The 17,669-nt window shown below is 23.1% G+C and overlaps 6 protein-coding genes across 6 annotated transcripts; 4 read left to right on the top strand and 2 right to left on the bottom strand.

Moving 5' to 3' along the window:
• Nucleotides 1-217: 217 nt before the first annotated feature.
• Nucleotides 218-2,874, top strand: PVVCY_0401270 (conserved Plasmodium protein, unknown function; the record flags this gene model as incomplete). The annotated part of the gene is made up of 2 exons (XM_037634965.1): nucleotides 218-2,688; nucleotides 2,835-2,874. 2 exons carry the CDS (start codon nucleotides 218-220, stop codon nucleotides 2,872-2,874), a joined length of 2,511 nt encoding a protein of 836 aa, XP_037490154.1.
• A 130-nt stretch (nucleotides 2,875-3,004) lies between these two features.
• Nucleotides 3,005-5,556, bottom strand: PVVCY_0401260 (conserved Plasmodium protein, unknown function; the record flags this gene model as incomplete). The annotated part of the gene is made up of 7 exons (XM_008627718.2): nucleotides 3,005-3,063; nucleotides 3,181-3,234; nucleotides 3,362-4,453; nucleotides 4,546-4,621; nucleotides 4,713-4,814; nucleotides 4,912-5,109; nucleotides 5,284-5,556. 7 exons carry the CDS (start codon nucleotides 5,554-5,556, stop codon nucleotides 3,005-3,007), a joined length of 1,854 nt encoding a protein of 617 aa, XP_008625940.2.
• A 645-nt stretch (nucleotides 5,557-6,201) lies between these two features.
• PVVCY_0401250 (conserved Plasmodium protein, unknown function) lies at nucleotides 6,202-9,591 on the top strand (the record flags this gene model as incomplete). Its single annotated transcript, XM_008627719.1, has 17 exons — nucleotides 6,202-6,388; nucleotides 6,528-6,589; nucleotides 6,749-6,809; nucleotides 6,883-7,005; nucleotides 7,119-7,184; nucleotides 7,332-7,415; nucleotides 7,512-7,579; nucleotides 7,693-7,930; nucleotides 8,048-8,126; nucleotides 8,221-8,260; nucleotides 8,345-8,459; nucleotides 8,568-8,609; nucleotides 8,704-8,863; nucleotides 8,985-9,084; nucleotides 9,214-9,269; nucleotides 9,372-9,406; nucleotides 9,548-9,591. 17 exons carry the CDS (start codon nucleotides 6,202-6,204, stop codon nucleotides 9,589-9,591), a joined length of 1,560 nt encoding a protein of 519 aa, XP_008625941.1.
• Nucleotides 9,592-9,853: 262 nt separating this feature from the next.
• PVVCY_0401240 (conserved Plasmodium protein, unknown function) lies at nucleotides 9,854-12,467 on the top strand (the record flags this gene model as incomplete). The annotated part of the gene is made up of 6 exons (XM_037634964.1): nucleotides 9,854-10,047; nucleotides 10,209-10,416; nucleotides 10,608-10,671; nucleotides 10,881-10,990; nucleotides 11,227-11,662; nucleotides 11,833-12,467. The coding sequence occupies 6 exons, from the start codon at nucleotides 9,854-9,856 to the stop codon at nucleotides 12,465-12,467; spliced, it is 1,647 nt and encodes a 548-aa protein (XP_037490153.1).
• Nucleotides 12,468-12,766: 299 nt separating this feature from the next.
• Nucleotides 12,767-15,094, bottom strand: PVVCY_0401230 (Ras-like G protein, putative; the record flags this gene model as incomplete). The annotated part of the gene is made up of 1 exon (XM_008627721.1): nucleotides 12,767-15,094. The coding sequence occupies one exon, from the start codon at nucleotides 15,092-15,094 to the stop codon at nucleotides 12,767-12,769; it is 2,328 nt and encodes a 775-aa protein (XP_008625943.1).
• A 431-nt stretch (nucleotides 15,095-15,525) lies between these two features.
• Nucleotides 15,526-17,421, top strand: PVVCY_0401220 (conserved Plasmodium protein, unknown function; the record flags this gene model as incomplete). Its single annotated transcript, XM_008627722.1, has 1 exon — nucleotides 15,526-17,421. The coding sequence occupies one exon, from the start codon at nucleotides 15,526-15,528 to the stop codon at nucleotides 17,419-17,421; it is 1,896 nt and encodes a 631-aa protein (XP_008625944.1).
• Between the last annotated feature and the right edge of the window lie 248 nt (nucleotides 17,422-17,669).

Genomic DNA, 17,669 nt, shown 5'->3' with positions numbered 1-17,669 from the left:
GACAATTATAATGAAATAAAAAAAAAGTGAAAAAGCCCAGTATTACATGACAATATTTTGAAAGAAAAAAAAAATAAATGCATAAATAATGCATGAAATATATGTCTAAGTTGGTAATAGTAAATTACACAAAGGGGATGTAAATATAATATAAGTTGTAAAAACGTAAGAATAAAAATATCCTACATATGAGTTTGAAAAAAAAAAGAAATGTATCATGTTATCAAAGCCAAGGGAAATCAGTAAAAAATTATGGAGTATATTATATATGAATAAAAGGAAAAAAATAATATATGGTTTTTCTGTTATAGCACCTGGATATTATTTATATAAAACAGGATGTAACAAGAATGAATTTGAAACTATACGAAATAATAATGATATAGAAAAATTAAAAAATTTGAATATTAATAATATATGTTCTTATGTACCATTACTTATTTTGAATATATATGATAATTATATATATAAAAATAAAATATTAAAAAAAATATATTTTAAATATAAAAAAAGATTGAATAAAAAAAATTATAATGACATTAAAAATATATTAGATCAAACGGATACAAAAATAAATTATGATTTTATTTATAATGAAAAAAGTATATTTAATAAGTTATATATATATGAATTAGTTTTAGAAAAAACTATCAAATATGCAATACTTTCTCCACAACTAAGTATACACATCCTTAAAGAGTTATCATCATACTTTGTAAATTTAAATACTAAATTATATAATGAAAAAGACTTTTCTATACATACAAAAATAGGAAAAAAAAAACAACAAAAAATAATTAACTCTATATTTAATTGGTTTCCAAAATATAGACATCCAGAAATTAGTACGACATATTATACAGATGATGTTAATTTCAAAAATGTTAAGAAAAATGGAAATGTCTATGAAAAATATGATATACATAAATATGAAGAGGCTTATCAAATGAATCCCGATATGGATAATGGACATGATATAGTTACATTAAATTTGCTATATTTAATTAATAAAATATATGACAACGCCAATAGGGTTTGTTTAAATACAAATACAAATATTTATGTCCATTTTTATGTAATTAATATTTTAAAATATATATGTTATAAGCATTACAGAAATATGCTCAAAAATCATGCTTATTTAGAAGACCTGATAAATGGAAATAAAAAAAAGACTGCTTATGATTATATATATACATTTTTTTTTAAAAATAATAATACAAAAGGTAATGATCAAAGTCTATTTTGGTTTGATTCAGAAAACTGGTCTATGAATGAACATCCTTTGAATGGAAAGGGTGAAAAGAAAGAAGCTACTTCAAACAGTTTTGAAAAAAGTGTATTAGAGAATCCAGAACATGTTAGTGAAATTAAAATTATAAACGATTTATATTTAGTTCTATATTTAAGATTACTTTTTGAATGCTCTATAAAAATTTTAAGCATTAAAAAAAATATATCGATATTAGAAAAAAAACAAAAATTTGATAAGGATAATCAAATAATTTATATGAACCCAGCAGATTCAATAAACAATTTGAAAACCAACTTTTTGAAACGATTTAGAAAAAATGAAAATAAAAAAACACAAAACATTTTCTTACGCCCATATAGTGAATTTGGAGTATGGGGATTAGCAAAACCAAATCGAACAAATAAAGAAATTTCAAATTATCAAGAAAATATTAAAAATGTTGAAAAAAAAAACATAGAAAATAAACATAATGTAAACCCTTTTTTATATTATTTATTGCAATGCAAAAATCTTTTGAGTTTAGACAATATAAAAAATAATGTATATGCAAATGTTTCGATTGATGACCAAAATAATAAAATTACTAAAAAAAAAATATCTTTTATGCCATCATTTTTATTTTTTTCTTCAACACCATCATATACTAATTGTTTCATTTCGTCTGAGCCAAATGGAAAGGATAATGAAAAAAGTAGCCCCTTTTATTTAAGTCCATTTTTGAAAAATACAAAAATAATCCGTTTTTTTTCAGAAACTTTAACCAAGGTTGAAATGCAAAAAAAAAAAATTAAAACTTATTTGGAAATAAAAATTTTTAAAGTTAAAAGAAATATAAATTATTATATTTTTAATGTAGATCATGTGTTAATAAATAAATACTATAATTTAATTCATAAAAGAAATATAAATAAAATTAATACACATTTAAATAAATCAAAAGAAATGGATATAGACATAAACAAGTTTAACGATATATATGCATCCATGATTAAAAATATACATAATATATTTTCCTTTGTCTATTTAATAGATGAACATCCTGGTGTCTATAAAATCGTGAGCTTATACAGCGCAAACGTTTTTTATGAATATAATTATTTAAATGAAAATCAAAATATTTTCTACACAAATTGTATTAAGAGATATTTATACTATTTTAATAATAATTTATTATACAAGTTTTGTTTTACTAATAATTCTGTTACCCATGATAACAAAAAGTTGGAAAAAAAAAATGGAAAAAAAAAGGAAAAAAAAAAGGAAAAAAAAAGAGGAAAAAATTTTGAACAAGCCTTTTTTTATTGCAAAAATGATATGAATTTATTACTCTTTTTATACACCCAACGTATAAAAAGATGTTTCTATATTTTTTCTTATATTTATAATAAATATAATTTTAAAACAAATTATCATTTAAATTATATTTACTATAAGTTAAATTATTTGATTTTATTCCCTACTAAAAATTACTCGCTTTTTTTTATATTAAATTTCCCTTACCTTGCATATAACAATTTGTTTACTTGTTTTTCTTTTCTATATTTTTTATGTACATATTCATATTTATTTTTGTTCTTAGTTTATCAATCTTACACCTTTTCGAATCTTCATTATTTTAGAATACTTTCTGATCAGGGTATATATATTTACCTGCACACATTATATAATACTTTTAGAAATCCCTAAATATGCTTTATCCATATATTCGTACATATACATACACGAAATTACCCAGTTTGTTTATCTTCTTCAAATATGTTTACTACATTGAGGGCAGTTTTCTATGGGGCCAGAGTCTATCTCCTCATCTGTTAAGAAGTAAGGAATTCAAAATATGCCAAAAAAAATCGGAACATATGAAAATGCAAATTTATTTGACACACCATGAGATATCACAAAATATATATGATAAAAATTTGTCTTACTTGTATTAAAAATGTGGTACCCACAATCTGGACATTTAAAATCATAATATTTTTCTAAAGTAAAAAAAATAAACAAAATGGAAAACCTATGTTCGTATTATATGAAATAGGGCAAATCAAACAATTTTTCCAGTAAACTATACAAAAAATGTATAATATTTTATTTTCAATGAAATATTACTTTGCTTAAAAGAAATAGCGGGGTGATGTTCATCTACCATTCTATCTTTTTCTATATCTATATTTTTTTTAAACATTGAATTATCTACATCTGGAGATACATCAATTTTGTATCCGTATTTTAATAAATCTAAAATTGTTACTTCATTTTTATTTATTGGATAACTTTCATTAAGAATTTCATATTGATGTTTGTATTTCATGTATTCTATTTTTTGTATATAATGTAATAATTTAACTCTCATTCGTTCATAAAAAATATCATTAGTTATATTTAAAGCTTCATCACTTTGATTTAGTTGTTTTAATCGAAAATTTGTTACTTCTTCTCGAGATTTATTTTGGATATTTTCATATAAATCTCCATCAAAGTCTTCAATCATATGTTTATTTGATTTGCTCAAGGTTTTCAAGTTTATTTCATTTTCATCTTGACCGCTATTATCAAGGTTTGTTGTTTCGAGAAAATTTTTAAAATTAATATCTGCTTGTTCGATAAATTCATTTTTAAGATTTTCAACACTCGAATTGTTATCTCTTTTATATCTTTCAATATAATCATCAATATTCTTTTTCATAGCTATAGTATCTTCATCATCATCTTCTTCTTCTTCACCTTCTTTTTGTGTTTCTTTTATATTATTAGTTTGTTCATATTTATTTATGTTTTTATTTTTATTTTTACTAATCATATATTCATTATCATTAAAATAAAATAATTTTTGATCCGATTCAATATGCTCAATTATTGAATCATTAAATGAATGTAATTTTTCATATGCCTTTTTTAATTCTTTTAAACATTCATTATTTTCTACATCTATATATTCGTCTACTTTTTCTTGATTTGGCATTACACTTATTTCATCTTTCACTGTACCAATGCTATCATATCTTTGTGTTTTTTTTTCAAATATTTTTAATAAATATTTATAATCATAATTAAAATATATATCATCTTCCTGAATATTTAGTTTTATTTTTTTCAAAGCATCTTCTAAGTTATACTTTATGTTTGTTCGTTCACAAAAAATATTGTATCGTTCGATTTTTTTCCTAATAAGGTCGTTTACACATTCATCATAAATTTGGGCTAAAAAAAAGGAGAAGCAGAAAAAAAAATATATATACACACACACATATGCATATTTATATACTAAAACTATTACAGTAATTAATTATAACCTTTTATATTTTGTATGATCTCTAATACTTTATGCTTGCTCTTAAAAAAGTCTACTATATGCATAATTGAAAATAGCTGGAATAAAGAAAAAAAAATATACATATTAAAGGTTGTTAAACAATAACATATTATTTATATGAATAGAAAGGAGAGGGAAAATATTTACTGCTATGTCATCTTCCAAAAGAAAAGAATAGAGGGATAAGAAATGCTCTGCTGATTTTGTGTCTTTAATTTGTTTGCTCACTATATCTAATACTGAAGATATCTGAAATGTTGGAAAAATAAAATAAAATAATATGAACATATGGTATAAATAAATGATGAGAAAGCAGCCAAATTTATTGTCATGAATATAATATTACTGTATTCCTATCTATTTTAAAATGCTTAATAAGATATGATATCGTATTTATAACTTTAAAATTAATTTTTGAAAGTATTGCATGCTGAAATATTTTTTCAATATCGTCTTTTTCCAATTTTATGCCTTTTGTGGTTTTTAAAACTTCCTTAACTTTAGTGACTTCGCTAAGATTCATCAAAATGCTTTCCAAGGATTTCTAAAAAAAAAAAAAAAAAGTAAAAATTAAAGAAAAATATAATACCCCCATTCTTATGAAGTTGATAAAAAGCTAATTTTCTTGTTGTATCTTGCTCCCATAGAACAACAAAGTTGTGTAGATTAATCAAAAAATGTACATATAATATATATACATAGCTACTACATATTTAACCTCATTTTTTCCATGTTGTATATATTTAAAAAAAAAGAGTCCATTTTTCAGTTTATCAAAGAGAAGTAATTTTTGTCGTATTCCCCTAAAAGGTACTTTTACAAATATCTTTTTTTTCAATCGTATATTTTTATTCTTTATACGGGAAAAATGTGATATGCTTTTTGGAAGGTTGTTAATAAAAAATTGATTCTTATTTATAAGACATATAACATTTAACACATGAAATATAATAATATATAATAGGAAAGCACTATAACTTTTGAAAAGCATCTTAAAACTTAAAAAAATTCCAAATTTTACATAAAAAAATAATATAATATACTACTTCACATAAAAGTTATTATCATTTCGATATTAATCACACAAAAAAAAACAAACACAAACAAATAAAATGCTTTTAAAAGGGAAAAATTAAATTAAAAGGAAATAATAATAATGTTAAGTATGGAACAAAACATTCCCTTTTGGTATTCTTGCAAGTATGACATTTTTATTCAACATTATGAAGGTGTGTGTTTTTTTCTTTTATTATAACTTTATTATATTTAATTTAATATAATTTAAATAAATTCAAGTAAATATTTATATTAAAAAATTAAACAACTCTCATGTATATAGCAAAAAAATTAAGAACCTGTATTCTCATTGCATTTTATTTTGTAACTTTTTTTTTTTTTTTTTGATATAATTCTATTGTTCATTTATTTAACCATCTAACTATTTTTCTATTCTATTATTATGTTATAATAACATTATTTTAAGCATTGTTTTATTATTACTTTTTTTTGTGTGCGATTCTTTTTTATAATTGATGAATTCATCGAGCCATTAAAAAACCTTCGTTTTATCATTTTTTTTTGTTTGTTTGCTTTTATAGTGTATTTGCCCAAAATACCATTTTTCGCTTAACAAATAATGAAAATTATTTTAACTATAGCAATATTTTATATTTGCTTATGTCATCACAGTTTTATAGAAAATAAGAAAGTTGCTGTTTCCGTTTTTTCCTACCTTGTGCATAATAAAAAAAACATAAAGCGTTTCCCTCGTAAATCAAGGAAACAAATATATGCCAAAAAAAATATTATTAAATATGATGAAGGTACTCATGAAATGTATACATATGCATAGAAAGAGAGAGAACAAAATAACATATTCTTACAGAGATAGTGAACGATACAATTTTATTTACATATAATACCTTAGATATAATGATTCATTTTTTACTTTTTTTAAATCAGTTGTAACACAAAAAGACATTTCAAATATAAACACACTTGTGTTGGCTTTATTAGAATACAAAGTAAGTATAGCTTTAATTTTTTCTTTTAAAAATTATTTCAGTTTTGTGATTATCCTGTTTTTTGTATGCACATATATCCTAATATCCCCATGATACACATTTATTTCTCTTTACTATATTTTTATTTGGGAACAACCCGCTAATTTTTACCTACCCAAGAAATTACATAACAATTTATTAGTTCCAGAGAAATATGTCTTAAAAGTTGAGGATAATGAAAGTAATTTTTTTTTTTAAACTAAAACTATAAAATATAATGGACAATAAACATTTATATCCTTAATTTTATGCAGATTTAAAAAATTTTAAACTTTGGGAAAAGCTACAAAATGTTAAAAATGAAACAAATGACAAAAAGAAAAAATACATTTACCTTATTTTAAAGAATATAGATTTTCCATTAAGCACAATATTTAGTAAGCCATCTTTTCTTTTTTGGCTAGTTTTTTTTTTTTGGTTATTTTTTTTTTTTTTTGGCTATTTTTTTCCCCTTTTGGTTGTAACATTTCCTTTTTTATACGTTACTTAGCTGAAGAAGAAATTAACAAATTTGGAGAGGATGACGCAGAGGTTACCACAATGTCTAAAATATCAAGTAGGATGCACGCAAAACTAAAGAACCATAGATTAAACCTATGAATATATCTTGTTAAAAATGCACAAATAAATTAAAATATGGTGTGTATTACTAACTATTTTGAATATAATGATGGTCATAATTTATTGGGAATATTTTTATTAGCTGATGAAAATCTACACTATGATTTTGATGAGAGACGAGAAGTTTGGAAAGAATTGTTTTCTCCATATATCAAAAAGGAAAAGGGTTATTTAAAATATGAATAAAATTTTAAATTAATTTTTTAAAATACAAATATAATAAATGAAATTTTTTAATTTCATTTTATCAAATTTTTTATAGATATAAAAAGTGAAAACATTAAGGACTTTTTGTCATCATATAAATTTATACCGAAAATAAGTGAACAGGTAATAAATTGGGGCATACTTCATAAATTACCCTTTATATAGACACACATATAATATTCAATTATAAGCGATATACATATCAAACAATCGGTCATTTTATATATAATATTTAGGGCACACTACCAGAATATTCAAATAAAAGTACAAGAAAAAAAGGAATTTTAAAACATATATTACAAGAATTAAAAAAAAATGATATATTTTGCTCTAAATATAATTATTATTATGACAATATTTATAATAATACAAATGACGAAGAAATAAATGAATATTTTAGATATGTTATGAAATATAAAAAGACATATGAAACTTACGATACATTTGTCAATGCAAACAAACAATTTTTAACGGGTATACCATATTTAATCTTATTATTATAAAATATATTTGCATTATACACTATTGTTAAACTTGTTACACACACTATTTATCTGCCAATATATCCCTCTATTTTTTCCCTTTTTGAAGAAAACCGAAAAGAAAAAAAGTATTTTCTATATACTCGAAAGGAAACCGAAGGAGCTCATTCATATGATTTTGACAAATGGTATTACATATGTATATACGTAAATATGCGTATATTTTATATCCATTTTAAATACCTTTTGTATATATATTAAAAATTTTCCGGAATTTTTTAGGTCGTTTTCCGATTTTGTGGAAGCTCTAATATTCTTTAATGTAAAACATAATTTAAAGAAAAATATAATAAATAAAACGAAGCATTAGTAACTTCTTCAATTTTCATTTTTTCCTTATTCTTAGGATTTATATCTCGATTTAAATAAGGAAAATTACGAAAAATATAAAAGCGATCCAGAAAATGAGAAACTTGATATTATCGATTTCAACAAAATCAGTTCCGGTTTTGTCGTCCCAAGTTAGTTTATCTACATATGTATATATCCATTATATATAATATATGAATCATTATATTATTTCATTAAATATACTACATATACTTTAACAATTTTTTCACGAAATGAAGATGATTCTATCTGGCCAAGCGAGTGGCATGACATGCCATTGGGTAAGAACTAAAGAGTAATACACCGAGATACGCGAAAACGTATGTCTAATACTTATATATGTATACATACCTTTTTTTATGCGAAAATATTAAGGCAAGTACATACTGCAACTAAGAATGGGGGATATTGATGGGAAGTTTCATTTCATAAGAAGGGCGATTTTGGATTATTTATTGTTTGATTTTCAGTCAGAAGAATATAAAAATAAATATATCGATTTTACATGGAGAAAACTTTATTTCGGATTAGCATGGTTAGTGTATTTATCAATTGTGCATCCCTTTTTAATATATAGACTTTCAAAAATGTGAGAAATGTATTATTCCCATATATATATATATGCATGCATGTAAACCCTTATTTCCATTTCTTAGGTTTATCCACACACGAGGACATCCAATAGTTATTACGCCTTTTGAGAAAATTCAATTTCAAACATTTTCAATGGACTTTTGCAAGCCTGAAGAAATCCAAGTTTGAAAAAATATAAATATATTTATTTAATATGTCCATTAAGAAGTGTATATATATAATACTCTCCTTGTGCATATAATTTTATATCTACCTTATAAAATAATGAATGTTTTATTTATCATTATTTAGGGCTTATATTTGGGATTTCTGATTGTTCAGGCGCAAGCGCATGGAAAAATGTTTTGGTATGGCGAACATTGAAATAATAAATAAGTACATATAATAACACAAATCAATGTATACGCACGTGACTAATTAATGCACCTAACATTTGTCTTTTTTTACAGGAATAATTATAGAGATAGATTTGACTTCATGAAGGGTAATAAACATATACATTCATTCATATTATGACATTATTCAGATTCTTTTAAGTCTTATTCATATCCTCTTACATATAATTATTTCCTCTCTCCTATTAATATGGCATTATCCACATATATCAAATTCCATTTTTTCATAGGCCTTGAAATAAATATTAGAAGTGCAGATGAATTAATTTTTTAAAGTTTTTTTTTCTTTTTTTGTATATATATGCTTTAAAATAACGCACACATTTTTCCTTTGAATAAAAAAATATATATTTTTTTTTAACAAAAGTAATAACTTTATACTTTTTAAATGAAAAACATTGTATGAATAAAAAAAATAGGGGAATAAAAAACCCATTTATATTAATTTATTTATATTCATACTACCCTTTGTTTCTCTATATTTAATGTAAATATAATTTCTTTTTCTATATGAAATAATAAATCATAAGAAAAAGATGAAAAATGTTCATATAATAACTAATAAGATAGTAGAGGAAAGGGTAAAAGAATATTGCAGAAAAATAGAGGAAAATAAATTAAAAAATGTAAAGGCTACCATACAAATTGATAAAAATAAAATAAGCATAAATAATAAAAAGAAGCTATATCTCGAAAAATTGAGAAACGATGAGATTGAAAGAAATAATAAGTAAATGTAGACTATTTTTGTGAAAAAGCACATTTCTTGAGCTTTTATTTATTCTGCTATTTTCTTTCATATGATATTTCCGTACTTCTATGTCTTAGTATTTGCTCATCACTCTCCAAATCATTTATCCATTTATTTTTGTTATTTCTTTATCATTCTAGTATACTAAAGAAGAAATTAGAGTATATTAACAAAAGAGAAAAAAAAGACGTGAGCGTACTGAAACAAGCAACCCTACAACATCTTTCTACAAATAAAAAAAATTTCTTGTCTGAAAATATAAAGAAAGCAAGAATAAAAGTAGAAAAGAAAAAAATAAATCACGCAAATGCTAACTCTACTTTGAACGAGAACAATGTTATTAAAAATGTACGTAATATTATAGACAAATATAAAAAAATATATTAAAATAATGCGAACTTGATGAAATAATAAATTGATTTATATTTCCATTCGCTATCTTTTTCATTGTTCATATCAATAATTTTGCATGTATGTGCGATAAAATTATAAGTATCCAAAAAAATAAGTTTGTATTTACGATTTTTTAATTTCTTTAGCCTAAAAAAATTGTGTACAAAGGTTACATAGATGATATAAAAAAATGTTATAAATTCTATATAGGTAATGAGATATAAATAATAAAAAACCTTAGAAATATGATAGTAATATAGTATTGTAATTATAGCTAAGTTGTAATAAAAATATTACTTGTTCATGCAAAAAACGAAAATAAAAAATTAAAATTTGTAGTTATGCACATATGTGTGTGCACATCCATTTGCTTACATAAAATTTCATGTATTCCCTATGTTTTGCATTTCATAATTAAGAGGTAAAAGTCGACGAAGAGGGGACCCTAAATATCCTCTCTTTAAATTTAAAAAGCAAGAAAGTAAAAAAATTAACCTATGAAAAGGAGAAGCATGACGAAATGCTAAATGTATGATTCCATAATGAATAAAATAAATGATATGAAAAATGCGACAAACTCTCTAGTGTTATAAATCCATTCATTTTTTGTGTGTGATTGTGTTTGTTCTTTTTTATTATGATAAAGCAATTATAATTTATGACTTGTCATGTGATATTTACCTTCATAGCTATATTCTAAGTAATTTTGCATGTACGTTCATAATTTAAATATGTAAATGGCTGTTTTTTTTATTTTTCTCTCAGAGTATGCAGACCTACGAAGCAATGGTGAAAAAAATAATTGAAAATGAAGAAGAGCATATAGAACAGATCCAAAAAAAAAGTATAAAAAAAAAAAAATATATTTTTAGGGAAAGAGAAAGACTCACAGGAATCAAAAATCGAGTTATGGTGGACAACATTGAAAAGACATGTGATTTTTATATAAAAAAATATTTTAGTGATGAGTTTGATGATATAAATTCACCAAAAGAAATAAATAACACCAATGATACTAATACAAACCAGAATAATGATGATATAAATTTAAAAAAGAAAAAAAAATCATTTCTTTTATTGAAAAATGAATTATTACACAAGTCGAGAATAAACGAAGCACAAGCTATGTTAATATTCCAAAAAATAAAAGAAAGACTTAAACAGAATCCCAAAATAAACTTTGGATTAGTAATTGACGAAGGTAATTACTTTGTAAATCGTGAAAAATTATTATTACTTTTTGCTGTTTAGTTAATTTATTTTTTTGAACACAGTAGACCCCTAAATAGTAAAGCATCGAATATTTTCATATATTCATTGTATTGGCACATTTCACGTATTTTTCGTTTCTTTGACATTTTTTCTTCTTAGGAGATGATCCTCTTTATAATCAAAACTCCAAAAAAATGAGTATACAAACAAAATATAATAAAAGTAAAAAAGATTTAAAATTAAAACAAAACTCCAAATCCCAAAGTATAAAACTAAATGATACAAAAAAAATTGAATCGAATCAATCAAAAATCGATGATGTAAATAATATAGTACAAGAAAAACAAACAGATCAAACTTGTGATATCGATAATTTAAATAAAGTTCCAGAGGAAGAAACAACGTTAAAAACAAATGATGTAGAACTGAAAAATGATCAAGAAAATGACCAACCTAATTCCAACGAAGAAGAAAGCTTTAATAAAGCAACTCTATACATTTCTAATGAAGAAATAAATCCAGATCACTTTGCTTCTCATACTAATGATGAAATAAACTCGGATAACCCTGTTCCCAATACTAGCGACGGAATACACTCAGACCATTTTGCTTCCCATGATAACGACGAAACAAATTGTAATGAAGAAAAGGAATCAGAAATGGATGATCAAATGGATATACATAAAAATAATGATGAATTAACGAAGAAAACTGACGAACCATTACCCAATGAACAAATAGATAGTGAAACTGCAAACAAACCTGTTGATATAAATCCTGTTAAGGATGCATAAAGCGGACATGATAATACAATTAAGGTAGATGGAAATAACAAAAGTTATAGTAAATAAAATGAAGAGAGAAGTAAAACTTTAATTCTCTCGAAAACTAATAAAACTATGGCCATGAATATGTGTTGGATCGGATATAAGATACCAAATTGGTTATTTCATATTTGTAAAAATAAGTTTAAAGAATGTAAACACATATGTACTGGCATTTTACATTACACAAAAAAATGAAAAAAACTAAAAAAAAAGCGATATAGCTATTACACAAATTGAATGGGTTTTCTTCCCATTTTTTTTTTATTTTATTTGATAATTTGATTTTTCTTGACATTTTTATTATCACATGTAGTTTTAAAAACAAACTGAATATTAACATATTTTAAATCAAATTGATCTTTTAATTTTTTTTTGAAAAAAGTCAAATAATTATTTGGTATATTTTTATAAAGGTTGGTAAAAATAAGAAAAGTAACTGGATTCTGTCTAATTTGTTTGATAAATTTAAAATTACATTTTTGTTTTTTTAACCAAGGTATTGGAAATAATTTAATAAATTGTATAAGAAATAAATTTAAAGTCGATGTAGATATAGTTATATTATTTCTTTTATTTATATGTGTAATAAGTTTAAGTAATGAATTAACATGACTATCATTGTTATTATTTAAAAATAATACTGGTATATCACTAAATGTATTTGTTATACTTTTTAGGAATTCACTTCGTTTGTTTTCATAATCTGTAACAATTAAATCAATTTTACTAACTATAAATATTATATTTTTTTTTTCTTTCAATAAATAAAATAACATTTTTTTATCGTCCTTATTCAGACATATGTTATTATCTTTTGCTTCTTTAATATATATACATATATCAGATTTACGAATATTATTATATACTCTATTTTCTTCATCATGAAATAAATCCTCATTTCTAAATCTATGTTGTTTTTTTAAACTGCATGTATCTAAAATTGCTATCTTTTGATCTTTATATACTATACTCATATCTTCATTTACATATTTTCTTTTTTTTCCAAATAATTCATATATATCATTTTCATTTATTATATTTTTTTTTAAAACTGTTTCAATAAGTGTTGTTTTTCCACAATTCTTTTCCCCTAAAATACACACTTTTATTTCACTTGGCTTATTTTCAGATTTTTGTTCTGCTAAATTGGCTGTTTTAGATATCCTATCGTTTGTTCTTTCTTCTTTCGCCATATTACTTTCATCAAAAACATTGTATGAACTACCTTTTGAAATATCGTCTTCTTCTAAATAATTTTCACTATCTCCTGGTTGGTAAACTTGTTTCTCTTCTTCTACATAATGGCTAGTTACATCATTGGAAATTTTATTTTTTTCATTTTCCTGATTTATAGAAATTTGATTCTTGCCCAAGTTTATCAAACTATACAAATTTGTGTCCTTATCTCTGTTAATAATTTTTCTAAGCAATTCCATTCTTTTATTTTTTAATTTTTTTAATATTTTTTTTTCTTTTCCATCTTCAGTATTTTCTTGAACCCATTTTTCTATATTATTCGGATCAAGCCATTTCCCTTCGTCTTTCAAAGTTTTATCCCTCTTTTCTTGATTTAACTGATCAACATCATTATTACTGTTGTAATCGTTGTTGTTATTTTCTTCTTCACAGTGCTCACACACTCTGTTTGCATATTTTTTTTGTAACTCATCTTGGCTTATTGTTTTTAATTCCTTGTTCAGAATTTTTTTACTAAAGTAATCATTAAATAGGTGGTCGTTGGATTTTTCTTTTTTTTTTAAATCAATAAATTTATAAAAATAGTTCTTTATTTCCCCATTTAAATTTGGCCGAAATATTCTCAAACTATCTTCGATAAACTCGTGCATATCATATTCATCAGACTTAGGCGGTTCTTCATAAATAGCTGTTTTAAAACTGGCTTGCTCATTTTTATATACACCATTTCTAATCACAGATTTGTCTGTTTCTATTTTTGTTTGATTAACTCTCTCTTTTATTATATTAATTAAGTTTGCATTTTTATTGTGGTTATCTAGAGAATATGGAAAAAAAATAATATTTGTAAAATGCTCATACATATCAAGAAAATTATACTTCATATCATCGAAGTATATATCATTTAAATTGGTTTGAACTATTGTAAATATATTATCATGTTGTTTATATATATCTTTTATTATATTATGAGCAAGTATATCTGCTTGTCTTATTTCGGAACTTTTAACAGGAAATAAAATTAAATTACTATTTATAATTGTATTAAAATAATTTTTTATTATATTATTATTTTCAAAATTTTTATCATAATTTTTAGATTTCCATATTTCTAACTTTTTTAACATTTTCTCATTCAATCCCAAAGTATCAACAATTAAACATTTTTTATTTTCTATAGTAATTAAATTTTCATTATTCTGGATACAATAATTTTCAATATCATTTATAACAGATTTTTTATATGTTTCATTCAGTTTGTCAAGTAAACAATTATTTAGTGTAGACTTACCACTATTACATGCCCCCACTATATTTATTTTATAATATATTTTTCTAAACTGTACATTTTTATAATACACATTTTTTATTAATGTTATTTTGTTAATATATTTCATATTGATCTCTTTAACTTATTATTCATCAAATTCATTGAAAAAATAATAAGAATCTTTTTTTTCCTTTTCCACAAATATATACATTTTACTTATCTGTTAAGCTATACCAACATAATCCCTTTTTTACACAAAATGCGCTTCTATTTATTATTTTTCATTATTTTTGGAAAACAAAAAAAAACTATTGTCAATTTCACAAATTCTACAAAATATATTTATTTTGAAATGATAAAAAAATATATTTTCTCCATAACTTAAAGGAGTTCATAATAAACCGGGTACTTCCTTCAAAAAAAAAAAAAAAAAAAAATAGCTATTATGCTATGCGCATATAATATGTAATACTTTATATTTTCCTATAACCATGTAACGAAATTGCATTTTTCATTTTTTTTTTTCTTTCACTTCCTTTTCTCTTTTATACAAATTTAATGGAGAAAGAAAAAGCTGCGATAAACTTTGAGAACCTCAAAAATGTTTGCAATATATTTTTATACAAAATTAAAGAATCCGCCGATTTAACAAGCCAAGAAAAATGTGAAAAACGTGAGCAATATGATGAAGTAAGAAATGGATATGAAACTACAAAATGGAGAAACAACGATGTAAAAAATGAGAAAGAGAGTGAAAATTTACAAAAACCCAATGATAATAAAATTGTGAATTCTATGTATGGAAAAGAAACAACTTGTAATAAACCTACTGATGAATATAAAGAAAACACAATCCTTTTTAGTTACGTTGGAAAAAAATTATTTCTAAGCAATAATTTAAATGTAAAAAAAGAGGAAATTATAAGAAATTGTATTGTAGTAAAAAAGGATAATAACTTATCGATGATATTCAACAAGAGAAAGAATCTATATGCAATAGTCATCCCACCAAATGTCAAAAAAAATCCCAAAAAAAATTCCCAAAAAAATAAATACTCATATATATATTCTGTTTATACTTATTGCAAAATTCGATATAATACCGATTTGAGATACTTGATAAAAATTAACTTTTTAAAATCCACTTTTAAAGCTCTCCAAATTTGTACTATAAATTTTAACGAGCACTTGTTATCATTACTACTAAATTATACATCATTACAGAAAGATGATATAAAAGATAAATTAAAACTCTTTAATAATTCAAACATTCTATACTTTATTATAGTTACCATTCTTGAGAGTAAAAATGATCAAGCTTTAGTTGATACTGCAATGAGTGTACTAAAAAAAGGAAAGAAAAAATCTAGCATTTTTCACATAATAAAAAATAAATCATATTCTAATAGCTTAAAATTATTTAACTATAAACATGTGTCTTCTCAAAATAAATTTTATACAACTTATTATTTTAGTAATAATGATGAATCAAATTTATCTAAACAAAGGGAAAGTATATATAATGAAGAAAAAATAAAAATAAAAAATAACATTTTATTAGTTAGACAAAGGAATGAATTTTTTCAAAATATATTGTCCATTTTTTCTTTATTAAATATAGAAAATAAACCTCTATTAGATTTTTATAATTTAGAAAATCATACAAGGATATTTATATATAATTGTGAAAAATTAAATAGAAATATTTTTATTAATTTTTTAAAAAGTTTTCAAAATTTTTATATTCATTTTGTAAACTTAAATACATTATTTGGTTTATATTTCAGTGAAACAGAAAGAAATATTGTTAACGTCTTTAAAAAGTGTCATCGAGTTTTGAGATGTGTTTCAAAAAATGTTTGTTTGGTCATCGATGGTATTGATATAATAGCAAAGAATGATACAAAAAATCCCAAGGAAAATATTAATTCGTCAATAATTGATGAAGCTAATAGAAATTGTAACAGTAGATTGTTGGCCACTCTACTGCTATGCCTGGATAGTGTAGACAATGATACCTCTAACAAGTACAAAACAACTAGCCAAAATAGCTTCGAAGCAAGCTCAGATGATAGTACAATAAACCCTCAAACAAATCAACAAAATTGTAAAAAAGGTAAGAAGAAAAATATACCTATGCATAATAACCAAGATGATCCCAGTTTTTCTTTTTCCGAATTCAGTGATAATAATGATTTCTCAGATAATACAGAAAAAGAAAGAGAGAGAAAAAAAAAAGGAAAAAAAAAAAAAAAAATGTCCGAACATATATATTTTGATATTAAAAAGCTAGAAAAAATTTATAAAGAAAAACATCAAGAACTAATAAAAAAAAAAAAAAATAATAACTTAAGTGTTATTGTTATAAGTGATATGGACTTAACAAATTTTGATACTTCTTTAACAAGAGCAGGAAGATTTTTTCATTATATAAATTATCGTTCATTCTGCTAAGGAAATTTATTACTGTTTTTTATACAAACCAATAATATGTGTGGCATATATACACTTTGTTATTCTTCCATGGGAACATATCGAAATAGTAGTTTTATATATCATATGTTTTTTTGTTTAATATATGGCGAACTTGTTCATAATACATATTTATTTTGTTTTATTTTGTTTTATTTTATTTTTATTTATTTTTTTTTTGGTGAAGTTAACGGTTATACACATATGCATATCCCCATGCTCTGGGTAAC

The sequence above is a fragment of the Plasmodium vinckei genome (genome assembly GCF_900681995.1).
Source record: "Plasmodium vinckei vinckei genome assembly, chromosome: PVVCY_04".
Classification (NCBI taxonomy): Eukaryota; Apicomplexa; class Aconoidasida; order Haemosporida; family Plasmodiidae; genus Plasmodium; species Plasmodium vinckei.
Note: the sequence above shows the minus strand (reverse complement) of the source record. Positions and strands in the feature narration are given on the sequence as shown.